General features: G+C 52.2%; 2 protein-coding genes across 2 annotated transcripts in view; both read right to left on the reverse strand.

Moving 5' to 3' along the window:
* LOC133353858 (serine/arginine repetitive matrix protein 1-like) overlaps positions 1–19,951 on the reverse strand; it is a 52,204-nt gene extending 32,253 nt beyond the window's left edge. The window contains exon 1 of the mRNA XM_061570348.1: positions 19,898–19,951. The gene's annotated coding sequence lies outside the window, so the exon portion shown is untranslated. The remainder of the gene's footprint in view (positions 1–19,897) is intronic.
* LOC133353855 (thread biopolymer filament subunit alpha-like) lies at positions 6,284–14,592 on the reverse strand. Its single transcript, XM_061570308.1, has 10 exons — positions 13,942–14,592; positions 13,198–13,409; positions 12,124–12,184; positions 11,207–11,302; positions 10,423–10,599; positions 9,836–9,961; positions 9,156–9,269; positions 8,406–8,512; positions 7,778–8,220; positions 6,284–6,693 (listed from the first exon to the last, which is right to left on the reverse strand). The coding sequence occupies exons 1-10, from the start codon at positions 14,590–14,592 to the stop codon at positions 6,668–6,670; spliced, it is 2,013 nt and encodes a 670-aa protein (XP_061426292.1). The 3' UTR covers positions 6,284–6,667.
* Positions 19,952–21,399: the final 1,448 nt, after the last annotated feature.

Consider the following 21,399-nt stretch of genomic DNA (forward strand, 5'->3'; position numbering starts at 1 on the left):
TTGTACGGCGTGTTCACTACAAACGGGGGAATTGCTTTAAAAGTTGTTTAATTGCGTGTAGATGCCACTGGTTCTTCATGTTCTGCAGATGTAGATGCCAGCACCGTCAGCTATTGCGTGGCGGTTGAACTTACCACACTCGGTCTGTACAGGCAACTGGACATACGTCAGGTTTGTTCGTATCTCTAATAGTACGTAAGTCGAATGTTCGTACATAGAGGAGTCCCTGGATGTTGAACTTCTTACGTACCGTACGTAGCCAACCATGCTAATCGGAGGTGCGATTCGCTACGGAGTGGCAGCGAATGGAGGGGGGACATCACGGGAGAGAGGACGTACGCCGCCGAGAGATGGAGCGATCAAATCAGCAATCTTCGGTGGATTTTCACATCGAGAAGAACGTGACTCTGGAGGACGCATCCGTCCAGCCATTGGATGTGATGGTGGCAGATGCTTGTGTAGCGCACGGTGTAAAATATTCCGACAGAGGGGTTGATTTTGACAGCTGCGGAGTGATTTGTACACTCGCTGCCATGCCGATCGCCTCGCCTCTGCTGTCGGTGACACAATTGCGCGGTGGTTGCAGTTTTTGTTTTAAAATTAATATATATTAATAGACATGAAAGCAATGTATAAATCAAGATATACCCAAAGGCTAGGATCGGTCAAAAGAGTGCTACTTTTAATGAAAACTGTCGCAAAGATCGCGGGGTTGAGTTTAGCACCTGACGGGGGTTGGTGGGCGAAATTGAAGACCATCGCCGAGAGGAGGTGGTGGCGGTGACGATGGTGGAGGTGGTGGGGGTGGTGGTGGGGGTGGTGGTGGAGGTGGTGGCAGTAGTGGTGGCGATGACGGTGACGATGGTGGTGGCGGTGACGGTGGTGGCGATAGCGATGGTGGTGGTAGCGATGGTGGAAGTAGCAGTGGTGGATGTGGTGGCAGTAGTGGTGGTGGTGGTAGCAATGGCGTTGGTGGAGGTAGTGGCGGTAACGGTGGTGGAGGTGGTGGGGGTGGTGGTGGGGGTGGTGGTGCTGGCAGTAGTGGTGGCGGCGGTGGTGGCGATGGTGGTGGCGGGGACGGTGACGATGGTGGTGGCGATAGCGATGGTGGTGGTAGCGGTGGTGGAGGTGGTGGTAGTGGTCGCGGTGGTGGTGGGGGTGGTGGTGGCGGTGGTGGTGGAGGTGGTGGCGGTGGCAGTGATGGTGGCGGTGGTAGTGGTCGCGGTGGTGGTGGTGGCGGTGGTGGTGGCGGTGAGGTCTGGTCATGCCGTCCCGGCCTTCATGGGTGCTCGCTAACAACAGCACTTGCCTCCAACAGTCTGTGTCGGCTACCCGGGGGATCTTTGTTTTTATCTATGTGTACGATCAACATTGTGCAAACACATTCTTTTGCTTTTGTTGAATAATTGTTTTCTTACATCAATATTGACAAATATGCAAATATACATATTTTAACCAATACTATGTAAACTTTATAATAATAATCTTGTATTTTCAAGTTGATGGGGCAGTTGTTAACAAAGGGCGCACTCAACCTGACAACCTAAGTGAGATTCCTGGCACAGCTGACATTAATGGCGATTGATATCTCAACCCGCAACTTCATCCAACCCGCACAGACCAGCGTGGCGAAGTATGGTCAAACGACCCTCAATGACCTACACGGTGTGGGGAGGCCTTAATCCAGCCGTGGATAGATAAAGGGCCTATATTTGTTGTATTGATGTATATAGTGTACGGGTACGTACTAAACAGCTACGCTAATTAGTTTGGCAAATTTAAATTAGAGAGGCTGCCTGCTCATTAAGGGTCAGTGGATCGCACAAATGTTGGGAAGCCCCCTTTCGCGTCGGAGTCGAGAAGCCGTTACCCTGCCTCGCTCTACCCGCCACGAGATAAAGCACGGGTAAGGGTGGACTAATCTCCATCTGCTCCATCTGCGCGGGAATCCTGCCACGAGAAAACCAAACTCTCGTTTGCGAACGAGGCCCACTCGCCAAACGCACCACTCGAGCAGGACCCTCATGCGCTACGAACCACGACCACCCGAGTTCGATTCCCGCTCACGGCCACCAAACACCGGTGACGGTTATCTCAACTTCGGCGCCGGGTCTCCCCTAGGTCGACTCAGCCTCAATTGAGCAGCTGGTGCAATCTGCCAACATCTCCACTGGGGAGAGACAAAGGCGGCCCGGTGTGGTGCTGGCCACCCACCCCCTCGTGTGTTGTGCCGGCCTATATATATATATATATGCTCGCTAATAGCACTTGACCTGAAAAGTGGGTTAAGGCTAAACGGGTGATCTTTGTCTTTGTAGTTGTTGGGTTTGGCGAGCGCGCCACGTGCCTCTGATGCCTCCTAGTGGCAAATCACGTGACCAATAGGAATGGCGCTTCATAGCACGTGTCCAATGTGCTTTGGAGGCCCATTGCACGAAGCGTCAATTATTATCTACATTTTCCTTTGAAGGCCACGCACACGGTGTTATTGACACTGTACGTGCTGAGTTGTTGTTGTTGTTGTTTCTGCGTGCTTCTGCACCACCACTGCCAACGCAGCAGCAGCAGTAGCATCACCAGGTGATGTGTGTTGATTCCCAGGTGAGGTCGATATTTCAGTCCCAGGTTAGGTGTACTGACGGTGTCGGGAACGCAGAGCCGTGCGTCAGTCACAGGTGAGGTGAGGCTCGAGGTGAGGGCCCTATCCAGGTGAGATGACAGAGTTGCCCAGTGGCGTCACGCGCGTGGCTGGGCAGGGGGCTGCCCTGCCTCGCCCCCTTGACAACCACCATGAGAATTTGTCTTCAACAACAGTGTAAACTAACACCTGTGTAGTAATGATGTGGTGAGGCAAGAGGAGCCGCGGTGTATAATCGCCTGGGTGCGGCCGTGCGAGACGAATCAAATATTGGGGGGCCCCACCTGACCGATTGCGCACCCCCCGAGCTGATAATGTAGTGAATACGTCACTCATAATGTGGTCACTACGTCACCCATAATGTAGTGACTCCCACTCATAATGTAGTGACTACGTCACTGATAATGTAGTCACTACGTCACTGATAATGTAGTGACTCCCACTGATAATGTAGTGACTACGTCACTGATAATGTATTCACTACGTCACTCATAATGTAGTCACTACGTCACTCATAATGTGGTGACTCCCACTGATAATGTAGTGACTCCCACTGATAATGTAGTGACTCCCACTGATAATGTAGTGACTGCCACTGATAATGTAGTGACTCCCACTGATAATGTAGTGACTCCCACTGATAATGTAGTGACTCTCACTGATAATGTAGTGACTCCCACTGATAATGTAGTGACTACCACTGATAATGTAGTGACTCTCACTGATAATGTAGTGACTACCACTGATAATGTAGTGACTGCCACTGATAATGTAGTGACTCCCACTGATAATGTAGTGACTACCACTGATAATGTAGTGACTCCCACTGATAATGTAGTGAATCACACTGATAATGTAGTGACTGCCACTGATAATGTAGTGACTCTCACTGATAATGTAGTGACTCACACTGATAATGTAGTGACTGCCACTGATAATGTAGTGACTCCCACTGATAATGTAGTGACTGCCACTGATAATGTAGTGACTCCCACTGATAATGTAGTGACTCTCACTGATAATGTAGTGACTACCACTGATAATGTAGTGACTGCCACTGATAATGTAGTGACTCCCACTGATAATGTAGTGACTACCACTGATAATGTAGTGACTCCCACTGATAATGTAGTGACTCCCACTGATAATGTAGTGACTGCCACTGATAATGTAGTGACTCTCACTGATAATGTAGTGACTCACACTGATAATGTAGTGACTGCCACTGATAATGTAGTGACTCCCACTGATAATGTAGTGACTGCCACTGATAATGTAGTGACTCCCACTGATAATGTAGTGACTCCCACTGATAATGTAGTTACTCCCACTGATAATGTAGTGACTCCCACTGATAATGTAGTGACTCCCACTGATAATGTAGTGACTCCCACTGATAATGTAGTTACTCCCACTGATAATGTAGTGACTCCCACTGATAATGTAGTGACTCCCACTGATAATGTAGTGACTGCCACTGATAATGTAGTGACTGCCACTGATAATGTAGTGACTCCCACTGATAATGTAGTGACTCCCACTGATAATGTAGTGACTCCCACTGATAATGTAGTGACTCCCACTGATAATGTAGTGACTGCCACTGATAATGTAGTGACTGCCACTGATAATGTAGTGACTCCCACTGATAATGTAGTGACTCCCACTGATAATGTAGTGACTCCCACTGATAATGTAGTGACTCCCACTGATAATGTAGTGACTGCCACTGATAATGTAGTGACTCCCACTGATAATGTAGTGACTCTCACTGATAATGTAGTGACTCACACTGATAATGTAGTGACTCTCACTGATAATGTAGTGACTCCCACTGATAATGTAGTGACTGCCACTGATAATGTAGTGACTCCCACTGATAATGTAGTGACTGCCACTGATAATGTAGTGACTCCCACTGATAATGTAGTGACTCCCACTGATAATGTAGTGACTACCACTGATAATGTAGTGACTGCCACTGATAATGTAGTGACTCTCACTGATAATGTAGTGACTACCACTGATAATGTAGTGACTCCCACTGATAATGTAGTGACTACCACTGATAATGTAGTGACTGCCACTGATAATGTAGTGACTCCCACTGATAATGTAGTGACTCTCACTGATAATGTAGTGACTCCCACTGATAATGTAGTGACTGCCACTGATAATGTAGTGACTACCACTGATAATGTAGTGACTCCCACTGATAATGTAGTGACTCCCACTGATAATGTAGTGACTACCACTGATAATGTAGTGACTGCCACTGATAATGTAGTGACTCCCACTGATAATGTAGTGACTCTCACTGATAATGTAGTTACTTCCACTGATAATGTAGTGACTGCCACTGATAATGTAGTGACTACCACTGATAATGTAGTGACTGCCACTGATAATGTAGTGACTCCCACTGATATTGTAGTGACTCCCACTGATAATGTAGTGACTACCACTGATAATGTAGTGACTACCACTGATAATGTAGTGACTCCCACTGATAATGTAGTGACTGCCACTGATAATGTAGTGACTGCCACTGATAATGTAGTGACTACCACTGATAATGTAGTGACTTCCACTGATAATGTAGTGACTGCCACTGATAATGTAGTGACTACCACTGATAATGTAGTGACTACCACTGATAATGTAGTGACTGCCACTGATAATGTAGTGACTACCACTGATAATGTAGTGACTGCCACTGATAATGTAGTGACTCCCACTGATAATGTAGTGACTCCCACTGATAATGTAGTGACTCCCACTGATAATGTAGTGACTCCCACTGATAATGTAGTGACTCCCACTGATAATGTAGTGACTGCCACTGATAATGTAGTGACTGCCACTGATAATGTAGTGACTACCACTGATAATGTAGTGACTTCCACTGATAATGTAGTGACTGCCACTGATAATGTAGTGACTACCACTGATAATGTAGTGACTTCCACTGATAATGTAGTGACTGCCACTGATAATGTAGTGACTACCACTGATAATGTAGTGACTACCACTGATAATGTAGTGACTGCCACTGATAATGTAGTGACTCCCACTGATAATGTAGTGACTCCCACTGATAATGTAGTGACTCCCACTGATAATGTAGTGACTGCCACTGATAATGTAGTGACTCCCACTGATAATGTAGTGACTTCCACTGATAATGTAGTGACTGCCACTGATAATGTCGTGTCCACGTCACTGATAATGTAGTGACTGCCACTGATAATGTAGTGACTACCACTGATAATGTAGTCACTACGTCACTGATAATGTAGTGACTGCCACTGATAATGTCGTGTCTACGCCACTGATAATGTCGTGTCTACGCCACTGAAGTTGACCTTAGGTAATAACAGTTGCCGGGTGACCACCAAGAACACAACATCACAAGTTCCGTAGCTTCAAGATCAACTTTTATTGCCAAGAGCCGCGCGCGCGTTGAGCCACGAGTTTCTGCTCAAAAAAAATATGACGGACCAAAGCATCAACAACAACAACCACAACAACAACAACATCAACATCAACCAAGCGATTAGTTCTCAGTTCCCAGCGACCAGAACTCAACCCGACGCCACCACGCGGAACACGTGAAGACTCAGCACGGACTTTTGGGGGTGGGGGGAATTGAACTGAACTTTCTGGTTGGTGAGTGGTGGTGAGTGAGCGTGGTTGGGGGGGAGGGGGGCCAGTGGGGGAGTGGGGGGCGAGGGGAGGGGGTAGCGATGTAATCAATTAAACACTTTGCTCGTGCAAATCCCAACCGCGTGGCCCATTGTGTTGAGTAGCGGTTATGGTCCGGTTACCTCCAGTGCTAATCACGATAGAAGTGAAAATCATCATCATCGTTGATCATCGTCGTCATCGTTGATCATCGCCGTCATCATCTAAGGCTAAGCCGAGCCGCGAATCAGCCAGGAGTTGGCAGCGACCGGCAGGAGCCGGAGACATTGGAAGCGTGAGTTCGAACCAGGGTCGTGGAGAGGAGAGGCGAGCCGAGCGATGGACTCACATCCCGTAGCCTGAAGAGGACGCTGGAGAGAGAGAGAAAGAGACAAGAACTTTGGTTTAACAACAAACAAAATGTGTGACCATGCACAATCTGCTGCTGGATGAGGTGTCCTCCCGCACGGCGTGCCGGTCATTCGTGCATGGCGGAGGGGTTTTGTGGGGAGCATAGCGGCACAGTACAACAATGGATGTTGTAGATTTGAAGCTTTCGTGACTGCAAGGATTCATATTCTTGGGTTTTTTCGGTAATGTCCCGTAGGTAAAAAATCAAATTAAAATTAAAATCACGACGTTTCGGAGGCAACACAAGCCTCCGTCTTCAGGTGGAACCGTCACAGCACGATAGCTGTACTTGATACATTTTTAATTTTATTTTTTTACCTACGTGACTTTACCGAAAAAACCCAAGAAAAATGGATGTTGCTTCACTGCCCACTTCCGAGGAGAGGGGGTGATGGGAGATGGCGTGGGGGGTCTCTATGAAGTACCAGTGCCACGGTGGCGAGATGTTAATTCTCTCGCCTGGTATACAGGAGGTCGTGGGTTCGACCCTCGACCATTAAGCTTGCTGCTGTATATTTGGGAATTTTGCGGTGTCTCTCTCCCCGCGGTCGGGTGGATTTTTCTCCGGGTCCTCCGGTTTCTCCCCTCCAAATTTAGTGACCGAAGTGCATTCAGAGCATTTGGCTGCTATACATTTGCACGTGACGATTAGCCACTTCGATGAGCTATTATTTGGTGATGGCCAAGTCGCTTTTGAAAAGAAAAAAGAGCTGGAATGCAGCTCAGTGGGCCATTACCTGGTAAAATAAAATGAAAGAAAAAAACGCATAATAGAGGGGTTTTTTTGGTGGTTAAATCGCAAAAATATAAATGTGTCGTTAAACCCGCCACAACCCGACACAGCCAATTAGTAAGGGTTGTCACGTAAACAAAACGTGCAAATTCGCTACGAGTACAGCGGCACCGCTGCGTTGGAGAGTAAACCCACAGCATTTACAATTCGAGTGCGACGCTTCGCCAGTAATTACAACGAGCATCACAAAGGCACCGCCCATCCCCTCTCTCCAAAACTAACAACAAACAATATCGAATCGTTTCAAGTACCAGAGAAGCGGGACCGTGCGCCGTACAAGCTGCTGCTGCCCCCGTAGCCTCTTGCCGTCGAGAAGCTGCCCATGGAAGAGGCCCCGTAACCGCCGGCCAGCCCGATGCCACCGCCAAGTCCGAGTCCCAGCCCGCTGCCCAGCCCGCCGCCCAGCCCGCTGCCCAGCCCGTATCCCCCCAGACCCAGACCGGCTGCGCCGTAACTCAGGCCGGCACCGCCCAGACCCAAGCCGGCACCACCGTAGCCCAGACCGGCACCGCCACCGTAACCCAGACCGGCACCGCCACCGTAACCCAGGCCGGCACCGACCAGACCCAGGCCGGCACCGCCGTAGCCCAGACCGGCACCGCCGCCGAAACCCAGGCCGGCACCAACGCCGAAACCTCCGACGTCTCCTCCTCCTCCCCGGGTGACGACGGTGATGCCGCCGCCGCTGCTCAGCCTGCGCGCGAGCAAAAAGACACCGACGATGACCACAACGATGATACAGCTCAATGCCAAACCATCGCAAAGCGACCGAGATAACAGCAGTAAGGGATCGCGACGGCGTGGGGAAGGGAGGCCTCCATCCGGCAGTGGCTCGATCGTGGCCGACGATGAATGTTTTGAAACGCTGAGCGTCCTCACCTGGCCTCCTCGCTGTCCAGAAGCTTCCTGTAGGCGGCGATTTCGATGTCCAGGGACATCTTGGTGGCCAGGAGGTCCTGGTATTCTTGCGCGTAGTGCGCGATGTCCTGTTGGGCACGGGTCCCGTGTTAGAGCCGGGGTTTGTGGGTCACCAACGCGTTCGGGTGTCGTGAGACTAAAGGACCCGTTACATTATAATTGTTTTTTTACCCTTCTATCTGGCAACAAAACTGACACCTTTTTTACAAGGAGTCATGTTTGCATAGACCACAATACCTACAGTCATAATGCAAACAAAAAACATAACTATGATAATGTATGCACTGTCCTTGAAGTTGTTTGGTCCACACCCGAGACAGCTTTCCTTAGAGCCTAGTCTCACGTGGGTTGGACCAGATGACGCCAAAAGGCGCACAACTCAAAGACAATGCACCATCAGAGTATGAGAGCTCGGGGTAAGCATTTACACCATTGGAACCTCATTTGCCAGTAAAAAATATAATTGTTTTTTTACCCTTCTATCAGTTTTGTTGCCAGATAGAAGGGTAAAAAATCAATTATATATTTTACTGGCAAATGAGGTTCCAATGGTGTAAATATACCCGTTACATTCTTAGGGACTTCGTGGGGTTCATTGTGATGGCACGAGGCGCGTGGAGCCAGACTAAGGCACCTGTAGGGTCGTGAATGTCTCGGTAGGGTTCAGTGTTGACGCGCGAGGCGCGTGGAGCCAGACGAAGACGCACTCACCTTGCGGACTTCGTCGAGCGAGGCTTTGAGCACGGTGACCTTGCTCTGCCACTGGTCCACCTCCGTGGTGCTGCTCACCTCCAGTTCCTTCACCTGCGTCTCCAGCTTCACGTTCTGCACCGCGGGGAACGCGACAGCCGTGAGTTTAAAGTCAACATTTTTAATGAATATTATTTATATACCAAAAGCATCAGCGTAATTATCATCATCATCATCATCAAATCCAGCCCGGTGGCTCAGCGGTAGAACGAGCGGCAAGTTCCAATCAAGATTGACCGGGGTTGACTCGACCCATCATCCCTCCCTCCGAAGGTCGATATAGGTACCACTTTGTGAGGGAAGATCAACAGTGGTTGTGTTGTGGTTCAATCGCCCCCGCCACACGAACGTGGAATTGCCATTGCTTAGGAGATAGGGCACCAATACCTCAATGTTCATTCGAGCGGCAAATCGCGCGCCTCGCCCGCGATGACACGTGGTGCAGAATGACACGAAGGGCATTCACGAAAACACGGCGCAACAACGTCGCGGAGAGAGGCGCGCAGCAGCGACATCATCTCTAGCGGTGTCTAGCGGTGGATTGTTGCATCGGCGGCGGCTTTGGAGAGGCGTTCATCCAGCAGTGGATTGGCCGCTGCTGCTGATGAGGCTGCTGCTGATGATGATGATCTGCTCCTTACCACGCTACGGATGCGCTCGATCTCGCGGGTGATGGACTCCAACTGGAGCTTGTAGGTGCGCAGCTCCTCCCTCGCCTGGGTCAGCACTTGCACGCTCGATTGAGATACTCCGCTCACCGCCGTGATCTGGCGGGGGTGGGAGAGGGGGTTAGGAGTGGGGGTGGTGATCCGGTCACTGTGAGAAGTCACAACGCGTGGCTTTCTCCTCCCATTGTTGGGTGAGACGGCCCCTGGATTTCTGTTTCATGGTCCACTGATGACTTTTAACAAAGGTGGACTCCGTCAGAGTCATCGTGGTGGTTATCGTCATCACCGCCGTTACCGTCATCACCACCACCGCCATCACCATTATTGTCATCATCGTAATCATCACCTCTACGTTAATCAGATAATCATCAAATACATGTCATTCTTCAACAGCCTCCAATAAATTGATCATCATCATCATCATCAATTCAGCTGTCAGTTTATCGTCAGTGGCAGCAGCTGTCCCTACGCTAGCGCCGGGCGATGTCGAGCACGGTCTCTTGCACAAGGTGAGCGACTTTGACAGAGCCCGGGTCGGGGTGCGAACCCCCCAAATCTACCTTCTGCTGCACGGCCGCAAACGCCTCCTCCTTGCTCTTGGCCGCCAAGAGCTCGTAGTGCGACTTGACCTCCTGCAGCGCCGTGGTGAGGTCCAGCGCCTGCGCCGAGTTGTCCACCGTGATGGACACGGCCGTGGTGGAGCCTCCGGCGAGCAGGGCCTGGATCTCGCGAGTTTTCTGTGGGTGGGCGAGGGGGGGGCAGAGGAGGCGAGGGAAGGGAGGGATGGAGGCAGAGAGAGGGAAGAGAGGGGAGAGGCGGGGAGGGAGGAAGAGGGGGGAGGGAAGGGAGGGATGGAGGCAGAGAGAGGGGAGAGGCGAAGGGGGGTAGGGGGGGGAAGGGGGGGCAGAGGGGGCGAGGGAAAGAAGAGATGGAGGCAGAGAGAGGAAAGAGAGGAGAGAGGCGGAGGGGGGAGGGAGGAAGAGGGGGAGGGAAGGGAGGGATGGAGGCAGAGAGAAGGGAGAGGCGAAGGGGGGTAGGGGGGGGCAGAGGCGGTAGAGGGGAAGGGAGGAAGGCAAAGGTGGGAGGGAGAGACGGAGATTGGGGGGATGCAGCGAGGAAAGGGAGTGATGGAGGAAAATAGAAACGAGGGAGGGTGGGTGAGTGATTGACCCAGGTGAGCTCGGGGGTAATTGAGCTGTTGAGTGGACGAGTTGACGAGTTGGTGAGTGGTCGAGTTGAGTGGGCTGTAAGCACGATCGAGAGAATGGGCGAGTGAGCGACTTGACTCGTCGAGGCGGGGTGAGTGCGCGGTCCAGCGAGCGGGTGAGCGACAGGGCCACTCACCGCGGTGTACAGCTGCTTGGTGAGCGTGATCTGGTCCTCCAGGCCCGTGACCTTGGTCTGCAGGTCCACGATGCCCAGGTAGATCGAGTCAATATCCTGGCAGAGAGGAGTCACGCACGGCCTGTCAAAGGCTATAGGAGGGATATTTGGCTTTATCTTATCGCCTTCAGGTAATCTACTCATTTCACCGAATCACCCACCCTCTCCTCCTACCTCTGTCTCCCAACCATCATCTCGCTCCCCCCCCCCCCCCTCGCCTCTATCACTCAGCGCACGTTCAGGGTTTATCATTGCATCGCAAAATCATCATCATCGGCATCGGCATCATTCTCAACATTGTCCAAGTTGATTTGAAGCTTTCGTGACTTCAGGAATCCATACTCGTTGGTTCTTTCGGTAAAGTCACCGAAAGAAGCAAAGACGACCGCTTGTGTTGTTTTATTCTTATACCTACGTGACTTTACCGAAAGAACCAAAGAATATTGTACAAGTTGACTGGCCAAGTGGTTACTGCTGCTGCTGCTGCGTTGGCAGCGGTGCACAAGCACAGCCAACAATAACACCAATAACACTGTCGCCATAAATTATACAATATGTGACGTTTCGGGCTATAGCCTTTCCTCGTTGCATATTGAGAATAACAATCGCGTGAAACATCACCTATGAAATAATTTTCCTTTTTAACATTCGTTTTCTTTTCATCTACGTTTTCGTGACCAAACCATCCCGATGTAGCAGAACCCTCCTTAAAACTAGTCCCGGGACTCAGTGAGGTCTTCCTGGACAAATAAAGATCCACCCAGACGGGTTCACGAACACACTCCCCGTGCTTCCATCTCATGGACATCGCCTTGAAGCCCCGAGGGTTTTAGAATCTCGCATATCTCTGCGTGATCAGCCAACCGCATGCGAATTACCTCCTTGAGGTTGGTCCATTCGACCTCGAGAACTCGCGTCGTCTCAACCTCTTCCGTGTACCTGCATTCAAGACGAAGATCATCATCAGCAACAACATCAGCATCATCATCAGTATCACCATCGTGGCCATCTGCACCACAATCTTAATCATCATCCTGTATAAAATAGGCTGACAATTTTGGGGACATCAACAGTATTTGCGTTATAAATGGACTGCTCCTGTCATAAGAACGTGGAATTGTCACATTGTTTTATAGACGTGTAGAATGTATACACTGGTCCTGTCATAGGAATGTAACATGTCCACTCCCTACCATCATGTAACACAGACAAGATACAAAGATCTCCCATGTAGCCTTAATCAGAGTGCTGTTAGCGAGAACCTGTTAGGGCCGGGACAAGACACGAGGGGGGGGAGGGGGTGTGGCCAGTGCCACGCCGGACCGCCTTTGTCTCCCCGAGTAGCGACGTTTACGCATTTGAGGCTGAGTCGACCTAGGCGATGTCCAGGACCGGTTGAGATAATCGTCACCGGTGTTGGCTGCGATCGGGTAGCGAACTCGGGTCGCGTAGCGTAGCGCTAACCGCTGCGCCACCGCTCCCCACATTTACGGGGGGGGGGGGGGGGTCACCATTCTCTTCGTTCACAACAGCAATGGAGGAAGACGAAACCCCCCGTCTTAAATGTGCCGAGGATGGAGACCGTTGCGGACAATCGCGCGCTGACATCAGTGGGATTGCTCTGATTTTTTTGGCGTGGAGAGGACAATTTGAGAAAGTTTTACTTTTATAGATTTTTTTTTGGTGATTTAATTAACAAAATAAAAGGTTGGATTTGAACCCGCCAGCCCCACGACGCGCAGCCTCCGCGTGCTTCCCGCTCAGCCACCGAGCGGCGGTGACGTCACAATGGCTGCACGCGGCCAGCCAATTAAACTCGAGGCCACGCATTAGCCCTAACGGCAGCGCGACGATTAATCCTGCTCCTGCTGCTGCTACCAATTAAAAAAAAAAACTCATCTACGCCTCGAGTTTCGTGGCTGGCTGCTGGCTGGGCTCCTCGTCGTCCTTACTTGGTGGTGTACTCCGAGATGATGGAGTTGTAGTGCTGGATCTCAGCCGTGAGGGCCGCCTTGGTCTGCTTGAGGAACTCGATCTGGGAGTTGTAGCTGGCCGTCACGGAGCTGATGACCACCGCGGGGCTACTGGGCCCGCTCGGGTCGTTGTTTGAGAACATGGAGATCTGCGCCTTCAGAATCGCGTTCTGCTGCTCCAGCAGACGCACCTGCACTCGCACAAAGACAAAGATCCCCCCACCCCGTGTAGCCTCACCGGACGTTTTGGGGCAAGTGCTGCTGTTCGCGAGTAGCGGCCATGAAGACCGGCGCGGTATACGAGGGGATGAGTGGCCTGCATGACTACGACCGCCTTTGTCTCCCCAGTGCGTATGTTTACACACACAGCACTGGGTATTGTTCATTTAAGGCTGGGTCGACCTTAGGGGAGGCCCAGGACCAATTCAAACATCCCTCACCGTTGTCGGTCGTGAGCGGGAATCAACTTCGAGTCGCCAGGTTTGTAGCGCTCACCTAAATTTACACGCAAGGCGAAGCTCCCCCGTATAGCCTTAACAGACTTATAGGGGCAAGTGCCGTTAGCGAGCACCTAATAAGTTCGGCAACGGCGCACACGAGAGGAGGCGGTGGTGGTGAGTGGACAGCACCACGCCCGGCCGCCTTCGTCTCCCTCGTGGCGACGCTTTGCCCGGCCGCACCGAGGCACTAAACCCGAGGCCGAGTCGACGGCTTCTCGCCCACCTTGTCAATGAAGGTGGCGAACTTGTTGTTCAGGCTCTGCATGTCCAGCTTCTCCTTGAGCCTCACGCCCTGCACGAAGTCCAGCGAGGGCAGGTTGGCCACGTCGATGGTGGGCAGGGAGGGCATGCTTGGCAGACCCCCGGCGCCAGATGGATACAGGAACCCGGGGCTGACGCCATAGCCCCCGACCATGAACCCGCGTCCACCCAGGTGCCGGCGAGGCGATACGAAACCGGCTCCCGGGCCGCCCAAACCCCCCACTCGACCCACCCCGCCAAGGCCGACTCCGTATCCACCTCCGAAGCCCCCAAGCCCCCTAAGATTCAACCCGGCGGCCATGGCCCCCCTCGAAGCGCCGCCTAATCCGAGACCCACACCGATCCCAAAACCAGCCCCCCTGAAGCCTCCGCCGAGAGCCCGCGCCATCCCTAGGCCGCCCCCCAAACCGCCCCCCAGACCCAGGCCGCCCCCCAATCCCAGGCCGCCCCCCAGACCCAGCCCGCCCCCCAGTCCCAGGCTGCTGCCCATCCCGAAGGAGAACGCTGCTCCGAACCCTCTGGACCCGCCGCTGCCCAGCACGCTGCTCAGCTGCCCGCCGTAGCTTCCGCCGTAGCGCACGGAAGCTCCTCGGATACGCATCTTTTCTGCCATTGCGGTCTGCGGTTGTCTCGACACGAAGGGGGGTTCGGAAAAGTCGGTTGGTGAGGAGGGTGAGGAGGAGGAGGACGAGTCGGAGTCGTGTGAGTGGCTGAAGGTGGCTTTGCTCGCAGCTGCCTCTGGTCCTCCGAGCTGTTGATGCTGTGTGCTTCTGGTCACGTCTGCCCTGCTGTATTTATGGGGCTCGCCCCAGAACGATGGAACGAGGCGTGGAGGTGGTGAGGGCTGGTGGGAGGAGGAAGGGGGGGGGGGCAGGTCTTGGCCGCGTCTGCTCAGCTCGAGATCGTCCTGGCGAGCGTCGCGCCCGACTCAGCGTTAATTCGCAATTCCTCGACTCAACGGCGCTCCTTGTTCAGCGCCGCGTTCAGCCAGAGGGGCCACGCAGCCCCTCGCCGCGTCGCCCGCGTGTCTCGACCCGATTCCTAAGCGAAGTCCGCGATGCGAGCTATGCGCGCCCGTCCGCCAAAGTCCTGAAACCGCGCGTCGTCGTCGTCCACCAACAACGATGCTCAGAAGAGACTCGTGGGAGCGAGGGGGGGGAGAGAGATGATTGTGGAGTGGACTCCAAAGTAACTCCGCTCAAGTGTCGTAACGTGGTCCATTGCGAAACTGATTGTGTCCATGCAGCCCAAGCAGGTCTGTGGGGCCATATCGTGAAGCCGTAGGGACTTGTGGAGATATTTAGAGACCCATAGAGATTATGCATAGAGACTCGAAGAGATACAGGGCTGCACACAGCACCGAGACGTCTCCCGGGAGGGTGACCAACGATGTGTTCCTGCAAGTGAACAGGGGGCAGGCGAGCGTGCTTATCCTGATAGATCTCAGTGGTGCGTTTGACAACCATCGACTGGGACACTCAGTGGGAATTTCTCGTCTTTAGTTACAGTGGTTTCACTCCTATTATGTTACAATTGATAGTTATACATCTCCAATTAGACCGGTTCAATTGCGGTGTTGCACAGGGACCTGTACTTGCCCCCCCAAACCCCCACTCTAGTCAATGTCTGTATGGCACCTCTGGGCATTTTGCTACGACATCGGGGCTTGTCATATCGCTGCTATGCCGATGCCACACAAATTCACGTCCGCATAGGCTCCGATTGTGTGAGTGCAGTCGCATCGTCTGCATCGTTATCCCTTTGCGAGATCGTGGCTTCGGAAGAACGTTCCCTCATTAAATGCCGACAAAAAGCGGAGTTCATATTCATTGGTTCGCTCTTACCAGGTTGTTTTAAAATCAGTTCACTGTGTGTGTCTGTAGATGGGTCACGCTGTCTGTCCATCGCAGGGGGTCAGATATCTTGGTGTCAAATCTGATCGGCCTTTGTCCTTTGAGGCACCACGTGTCTCGAGTGGTCAAGGACATCATTGTCCGACTGCATCGATGCCTGTCGCCCGATGATTTACAGAGAGCGGACAACGCGTTCGTGTCCTCCCAAACGTGACCATTGCAACGCAACTACTGATCGGGATGCCGGACTAAAGTGCTCGGTAGACTTCAAGCTCGTTCCGAATGCTGCTTGCTCGAATGCTTTAAACGGACTCCACTTCATAAACACATCACACCCATTCTCTTGTCCCTGCGTTGACTACCAATCAAATATCGAATTGATGATAAGGTCCCGTATTGACCTACAAGGCTGCCACGGGCTTAGCCCACATTACAGGAACTGATCAACTTATATCCATCACCAGTGAGGTCCTTGAGATCCTCTGACTTCCTTCTGCTGAATATTCCAAAGTAAGCGGGGCTTTTGCCAGTGCAGCTCCAAGACTATAAAACGCGTTGGCCTCTAGATAATAAGCCAATCATAATCTTAAGAGCTATTTAAATCTGCCCTGAAAACTCACCTCTTTAAAAGGGCCTTTCCCCAATATTTTGGTCGTATACCGCTGGCTCTGTCTTATTTCCTGCTTTCGGTATACGGGAGCATTGGGATCCATGGATGAAACGCGCCTTACAAATGTAAATTATTATGTGGACTCAAAGAGATGAATAGAGGGTCCTGTAGACCCACGGAGATACATCGAGACCCATGGAGACGCATTAAAGACAAGCCACAGCAGTGCGATCGTGGCCATGCAACCCAAACCATGAACCATTTAGTAAACTCATAGAGACTCGTACAGACCATAGAGACCCAACGTGATTAGTAGGTACTCATAGAAATAAATAGAGACCCATATAGATGCATAGAGATGGGGGGTGGGGGTGGGGGGGGGCGCCCCCCTCACTGTTATGTATATTTGGCATTTTTTGAAAAAGCTTGAACTTTCAGGACCGTTCACCTAGGCATGTTTCTATATCCACCTTAGGAGTGTCCTAAGTGGCTGAGTGAGTAGTTGAGCGAGTGGCTGAGCTAGTGGTTTATTTAGTGGGTGTGTGAGTGGGTGAGTGAGTGGGTGAGCGAGTGGGTGAGCGAGTGGGTGCGCGAGTGGGTGCGCGAGTGGGTGCGCGAGTGGGTGAGCGAGTGGGTGAGCGAGTGAGTGGGCGAGTGAGTGAGCGGGTGAGTGAGCGGGTGTGTGAGCGAGTGGGTGTGCGAGTGGGTGAGCGAGTGGGTGAGCGAGTGGGTGTGCGAGTGGGTGTGCGAGTGGGTGGGTGAGTGAGTGGGTGAGTGTGTGAGTGGGTGGGTGTGTGAGTGGGTGTGTGAGTGCGTGAGTGAGTGGGTGTGTGAGTGGCTGAGCGAATGGCCGAGTGAGGCGGTATAGTGAGTGGTTGATTGAGTTGTCGAGTGAGTGGGTGAGTGAGTGGCTGAGCGAGTGGGTGAGTGGGTGCGCGAGTGGGTGGGTGAGTGGCTGAGCGAGTGGGTGAGTGAGTGGGTGAGCGAGTGGGTGGGTGAGTGGCTGAGCGAGTGGGTGAGTGAGTGGGTGAGCGAGTGGGTGGGTGAGTGGCTGAGCGAGTGGGTGGGTGAGTGGGTGAGTGAGTGGGTGAGCGAGTGGGTGAGTCAGTGGCTGAGTGAGTGGATGAGTGAGTGGCTGAGCGAGTGGCTGACTGAGGCGGTATAGTGAGTGGTTGGTTGAATTGTCGAGTGAGTGGTTAAGCGAGTGGGTGAGTGAGTGGGTGAGCTAGTGGGTGAGTGAGTGGATGAGTGAGTGGCTGAGCGAGTGACTGACTGAGGCGGTATAGTGAGTGGTTGGTTGAATTGTCGAGTGAGTGGTTAAGCGAGTGGGTGAGTGAGTGGGTGAGCGAGTGGTTTATTGAGTGGATGAGTGAGTGGCTGAGTGAGTGGCTGACTGAGGCGGTATAGTGAGTGGTTGATTTAATTGTCGAGTGAATGGTTAAGCGAGTGGGTGAGTGGGTGAGTGAGTGGCTGAGCGAGTGGGTGGGTGAGTGGCTGAGCGAGTGGGTGAGTGAGTGGCTGAGCGAGTGGGTGAGTGAGTGTGGTGTTGTAACCTGCGTTTAGTTGGGTGCAATGCAGCCGCCCCCACCCACCCCCCTTCTTCCCCCTCCTCCCCCAAATCATTTTCAATTCCACCGACGATTGGAATGTTGTCTTGGCTTGGAAGAGAAACAAAGACGTATTCAGGTGTGTGTGGATGAATGTCTGTGTGGGTCTTTGTGTAGTGGTGGGAGCGGTGGTGTAGCGGTTAGCGCATTGCGCTACGAACCCGGCTGCCCGAGTTCGATTCCCGCTCACGGCCAACACCGGTGACGATTATCTGAATTGGTCGTGGGCCTCCCCTAGGTTGACTCAGCCTTAAACGAGTACCTGGTGCGGTGTGTAAACATCACCACTAGGGAGACAAAGACGGTCGGGCGTGGTGTTGGCCACCCACCCCCTCGTGTGCCGTGCCGGCCTTCATAGTTCGCTAACAGCACTTGCCTCAACAGTATTGTAAAGCTATACGGGGGATCTTTGTCTTTGTGGTGGTATGTGTATGTTGGGGAGCGGTAGTGCAACGGTTAGCGCGCTGCGCTACGAACCCGATAATCCGAATTTGCTTCCCGCTTACGGCCAACACCAGTGATGATTATCTGAATTGCTCATGGGCCTCCCCTAGGTCCACTCAGCCTCAAATGAGAACCCGGCGCGGTGCGTAAACAAAGCCACTTGGGAGACAAAACCCGTCTCGGCCATCACAGGTGTCCGCTAACAGCACTTGCCCCAACAATCTGCCGAGGCTATCCGGGTGATCTTTGATATCCCTCTTTGCTTATCCACTGCACCATTTTAGAAGAGGCTCGCGCGTGATGCGCTCCGCGATTCGACATCATACACCGGATAGGCGCATTGCGCTGCGTCCAATAATGCCGAGCCGTGTCGTCTACTCTTGCTGCGTGATGCAAAATTCGCATCATCATCACCGCCACCACCACCACCACCATCTCCCCGAGACGCCACGGTCACAGAGTTGCTCAAATTCTTACGTGTCTGCCCTGACACGCTCACAAACATCGCTCACCTCCTTTCACCGCCAACTCAGCAGAACTATCAGACACAAAGTCATCCCCTTCACACCCCCCCTCTCTCCTTGCCCCTCCCCCCCACGCCCCCCACCCCACCCCCCACCAGAACCCCCGTGGGGGTGCTGATTGCGAGTGCTTATTAAGCCCGGCGCACGGATCACGGAACCTGGTGGTGGTGGCGGTGTGGACGGTACCGCGCCCGGCCGCCTTTGTCTCTCTCTTCCGCTGTTGATGCGTGGACTGTATAATGGTGTATAATGTAGCGGGGCGGAGATGGATTTCTCGCTCGATATTTGCCGGAACGCCGCTGAAGCTGCGCTCGCTTGGAGCAGGGGATTTCGGCGTATGGCACTACCACTAGACCAAAATAACACTAAGAATAAAAACATTTTTTGCTGAATTCGGTAAAAAAAAAGAGTCGCAATGCATCGTGGTGAATACGAGACGGCGAAGTCATTGATAGATGACATCACAAAGCGGTGCTTACAGAGCCCCACGTGGTTGCTGAGCCTCAGGCTGTCGACCCGTGCGCTAGAGTTACAAGGTACGCACGCTACGAACGATGCAACTGCGTAAACAAAAGTCAACGGCGACAATTGTACTTGATTTGAAGCTTCCGTGGCTGCAGGAATCCATACTCATTGGGTTACCTTCGGTAAAGTCACGTGGGTATTAATTCTTGATTTGAAGCTTTCGTGACTGCAAGGATTCATATTCTGAGGTTTTTTGGGTAAAGTCACGTAGGTAAAAAATTAAAATTAATAAAAGTAAAATGAAAATAAAATAAAAATCACGATGTTTCGGAGGCAACACAAGCTTCCGTCTTCAGGTGGAACCGTCACAGCACGATAGCTGTATCAAGAACCGTCACAGCACAATAGCTGTAACTTGATACAGCTATCGTGCTGTGACGGTTCCACCTGAAGACGGAAGCTTGTGTTGCCTCCGAAACGTCGTGATTTTTATTTTATTTTAATTTTACTTTTATTAATTTTAAATTTTTACCTACGTGACTTTACCGAAAAAACCTAAGAATATCACTTGGTATTTTATTTTATTTTATAGCTACGTGATTTTACCGAAAGAACCAAAGAGTATAATTGCTGTACTATGCACTCCTACGCCGGACTGTCCGGCTTTCCATTCGTATTGTTTTACCAGCCGCGCCGGGAGATAGAATCGAACCGGTGAAGCTTGGATAAGTTCCGGCTGAGTTGACCTAGACAGGGCACGGGACAGACAATCGAACTCAGACAGAGAGAATGTTGGAACGAGCGATGTTAGCGAGCACCTATTAAGGCCGGTACCGCACACCCACGTGGTGTTGTGGTCAGAACAGCGCCAGACCGCCTTTGTCTCCCCAGTGCTTTTGTTGATTACACACCGCACCAGGCATACTCGTTAAAGGCTGAATCTATGTAGTGGAGGCTCACAGCAGGTTCAGATATCACACTCGCCACTGATGTTAGCCGTGGCCAGGACTCGAACTCAAGTGACGGGTTAGAAGCGCGGTGCGCTAACCACTGCGCCACCACTCCTTGCACACGCACAACGACAAAGATCCCCCGTAAAGTCTTAACGGCTGTTGGGGCAAGTGCTTGTGAGAGAGCAACCTACGCAGGCCGCAGCAGTCACACGAGGGGGGTGCGATGGCCATCACCACGCCCGGCCGCCTTTGTCTCCCTAGTTCCGGGTGCTCATTCAAGGCTGATGTCGACTTCGAGAGAGCGCGGATGCTGAGAAGCAAATTCCTTCGGGGATTTCGTCAGATCTGACCCCAATGAGTCACGTGCAGTATTCTCACTCTCTCCCCATGGGCCGTGTCCTTCCTCACAGACGCTGTTGCTCGTGGCATTCCATCTGTGTAGCTCTGTCCATAGGCGGAGGTTGACTTCTATATTTGGGGGGGGGGGGGGCAGGAGTTCGTTTTGTCCCCCAAAATTAGGAATTGCGGGTGCATATAATGAATGTATTAATTTTGAATCTTAATTGTAAACTACTGAAAATAAATCTATAAACGTGTCCAGTTTGGGGGGGCGGGGGGGGGGGGGCATTGCCACCCTGTGCCCCCCCCCTAAATCTCCGCCCATGGCTCTGTCCACGATCTTCACTTTACAACGTCGCATCAGAATTTCTCTTCCCGCTCGCTCACTCGCTCGCTAAAACTGCTCTCTGCGCGAACTCAATTCGCCGTCTTCCTCCGGCATATCGCGGTAACCTCGAAGGTCCCTGGCCGGTCCACGCGCTCACGCACAGTCTCTCGTTAATCTCGTCACGCGTCCAGGAAATCTATACCGTGAGCCTTTCTCTAATTGTTTTTTCATACATTTATCACGTTGTGCTAATTCAAGCAGTTGGCATTTGCCAACGCATTGGCCCACCCGTTCAGA

This window comes from Lethenteron reissneri, chromosome 6 (assembly GCF_015708825.2).
Source record: "Lethenteron reissneri isolate LAM-NWPU_2019-01 chromosome 6, ASM1570882v1, whole genome shotgun sequence".
Taxonomy (NCBI): domain Eukaryota; kingdom Metazoa; phylum Chordata; class Hyperoartia; order Petromyzontiformes; family Petromyzontidae; genus Lethenteron; species Lethenteron reissneri.

Bases quoted from the DNA above. Each gene is read 5' to 3' on its own strand.
- LOC133353855 (XM_061570308.1), bottom strand. From the start codon at position 14,592: ATGGCAGAAAAGATGCGTATCCGAGGAGCTTCCGTGCGCTACGGCGGA. The intron at 13,410-13,941 runs GTGGGCGAGAAG...GTGCGAGTGCAG, and splicing joins TCGCCACCTTCATTGACAAG to GTGCGTCTGCTGGAGCAGCA. The intron at 11,303-12,123 runs GTAATTCGCATG...CCTCTCTGCCAG, and splicing joins AATGGACCAACCTCAAGGAG to GATATTGACTCGATCTACCT.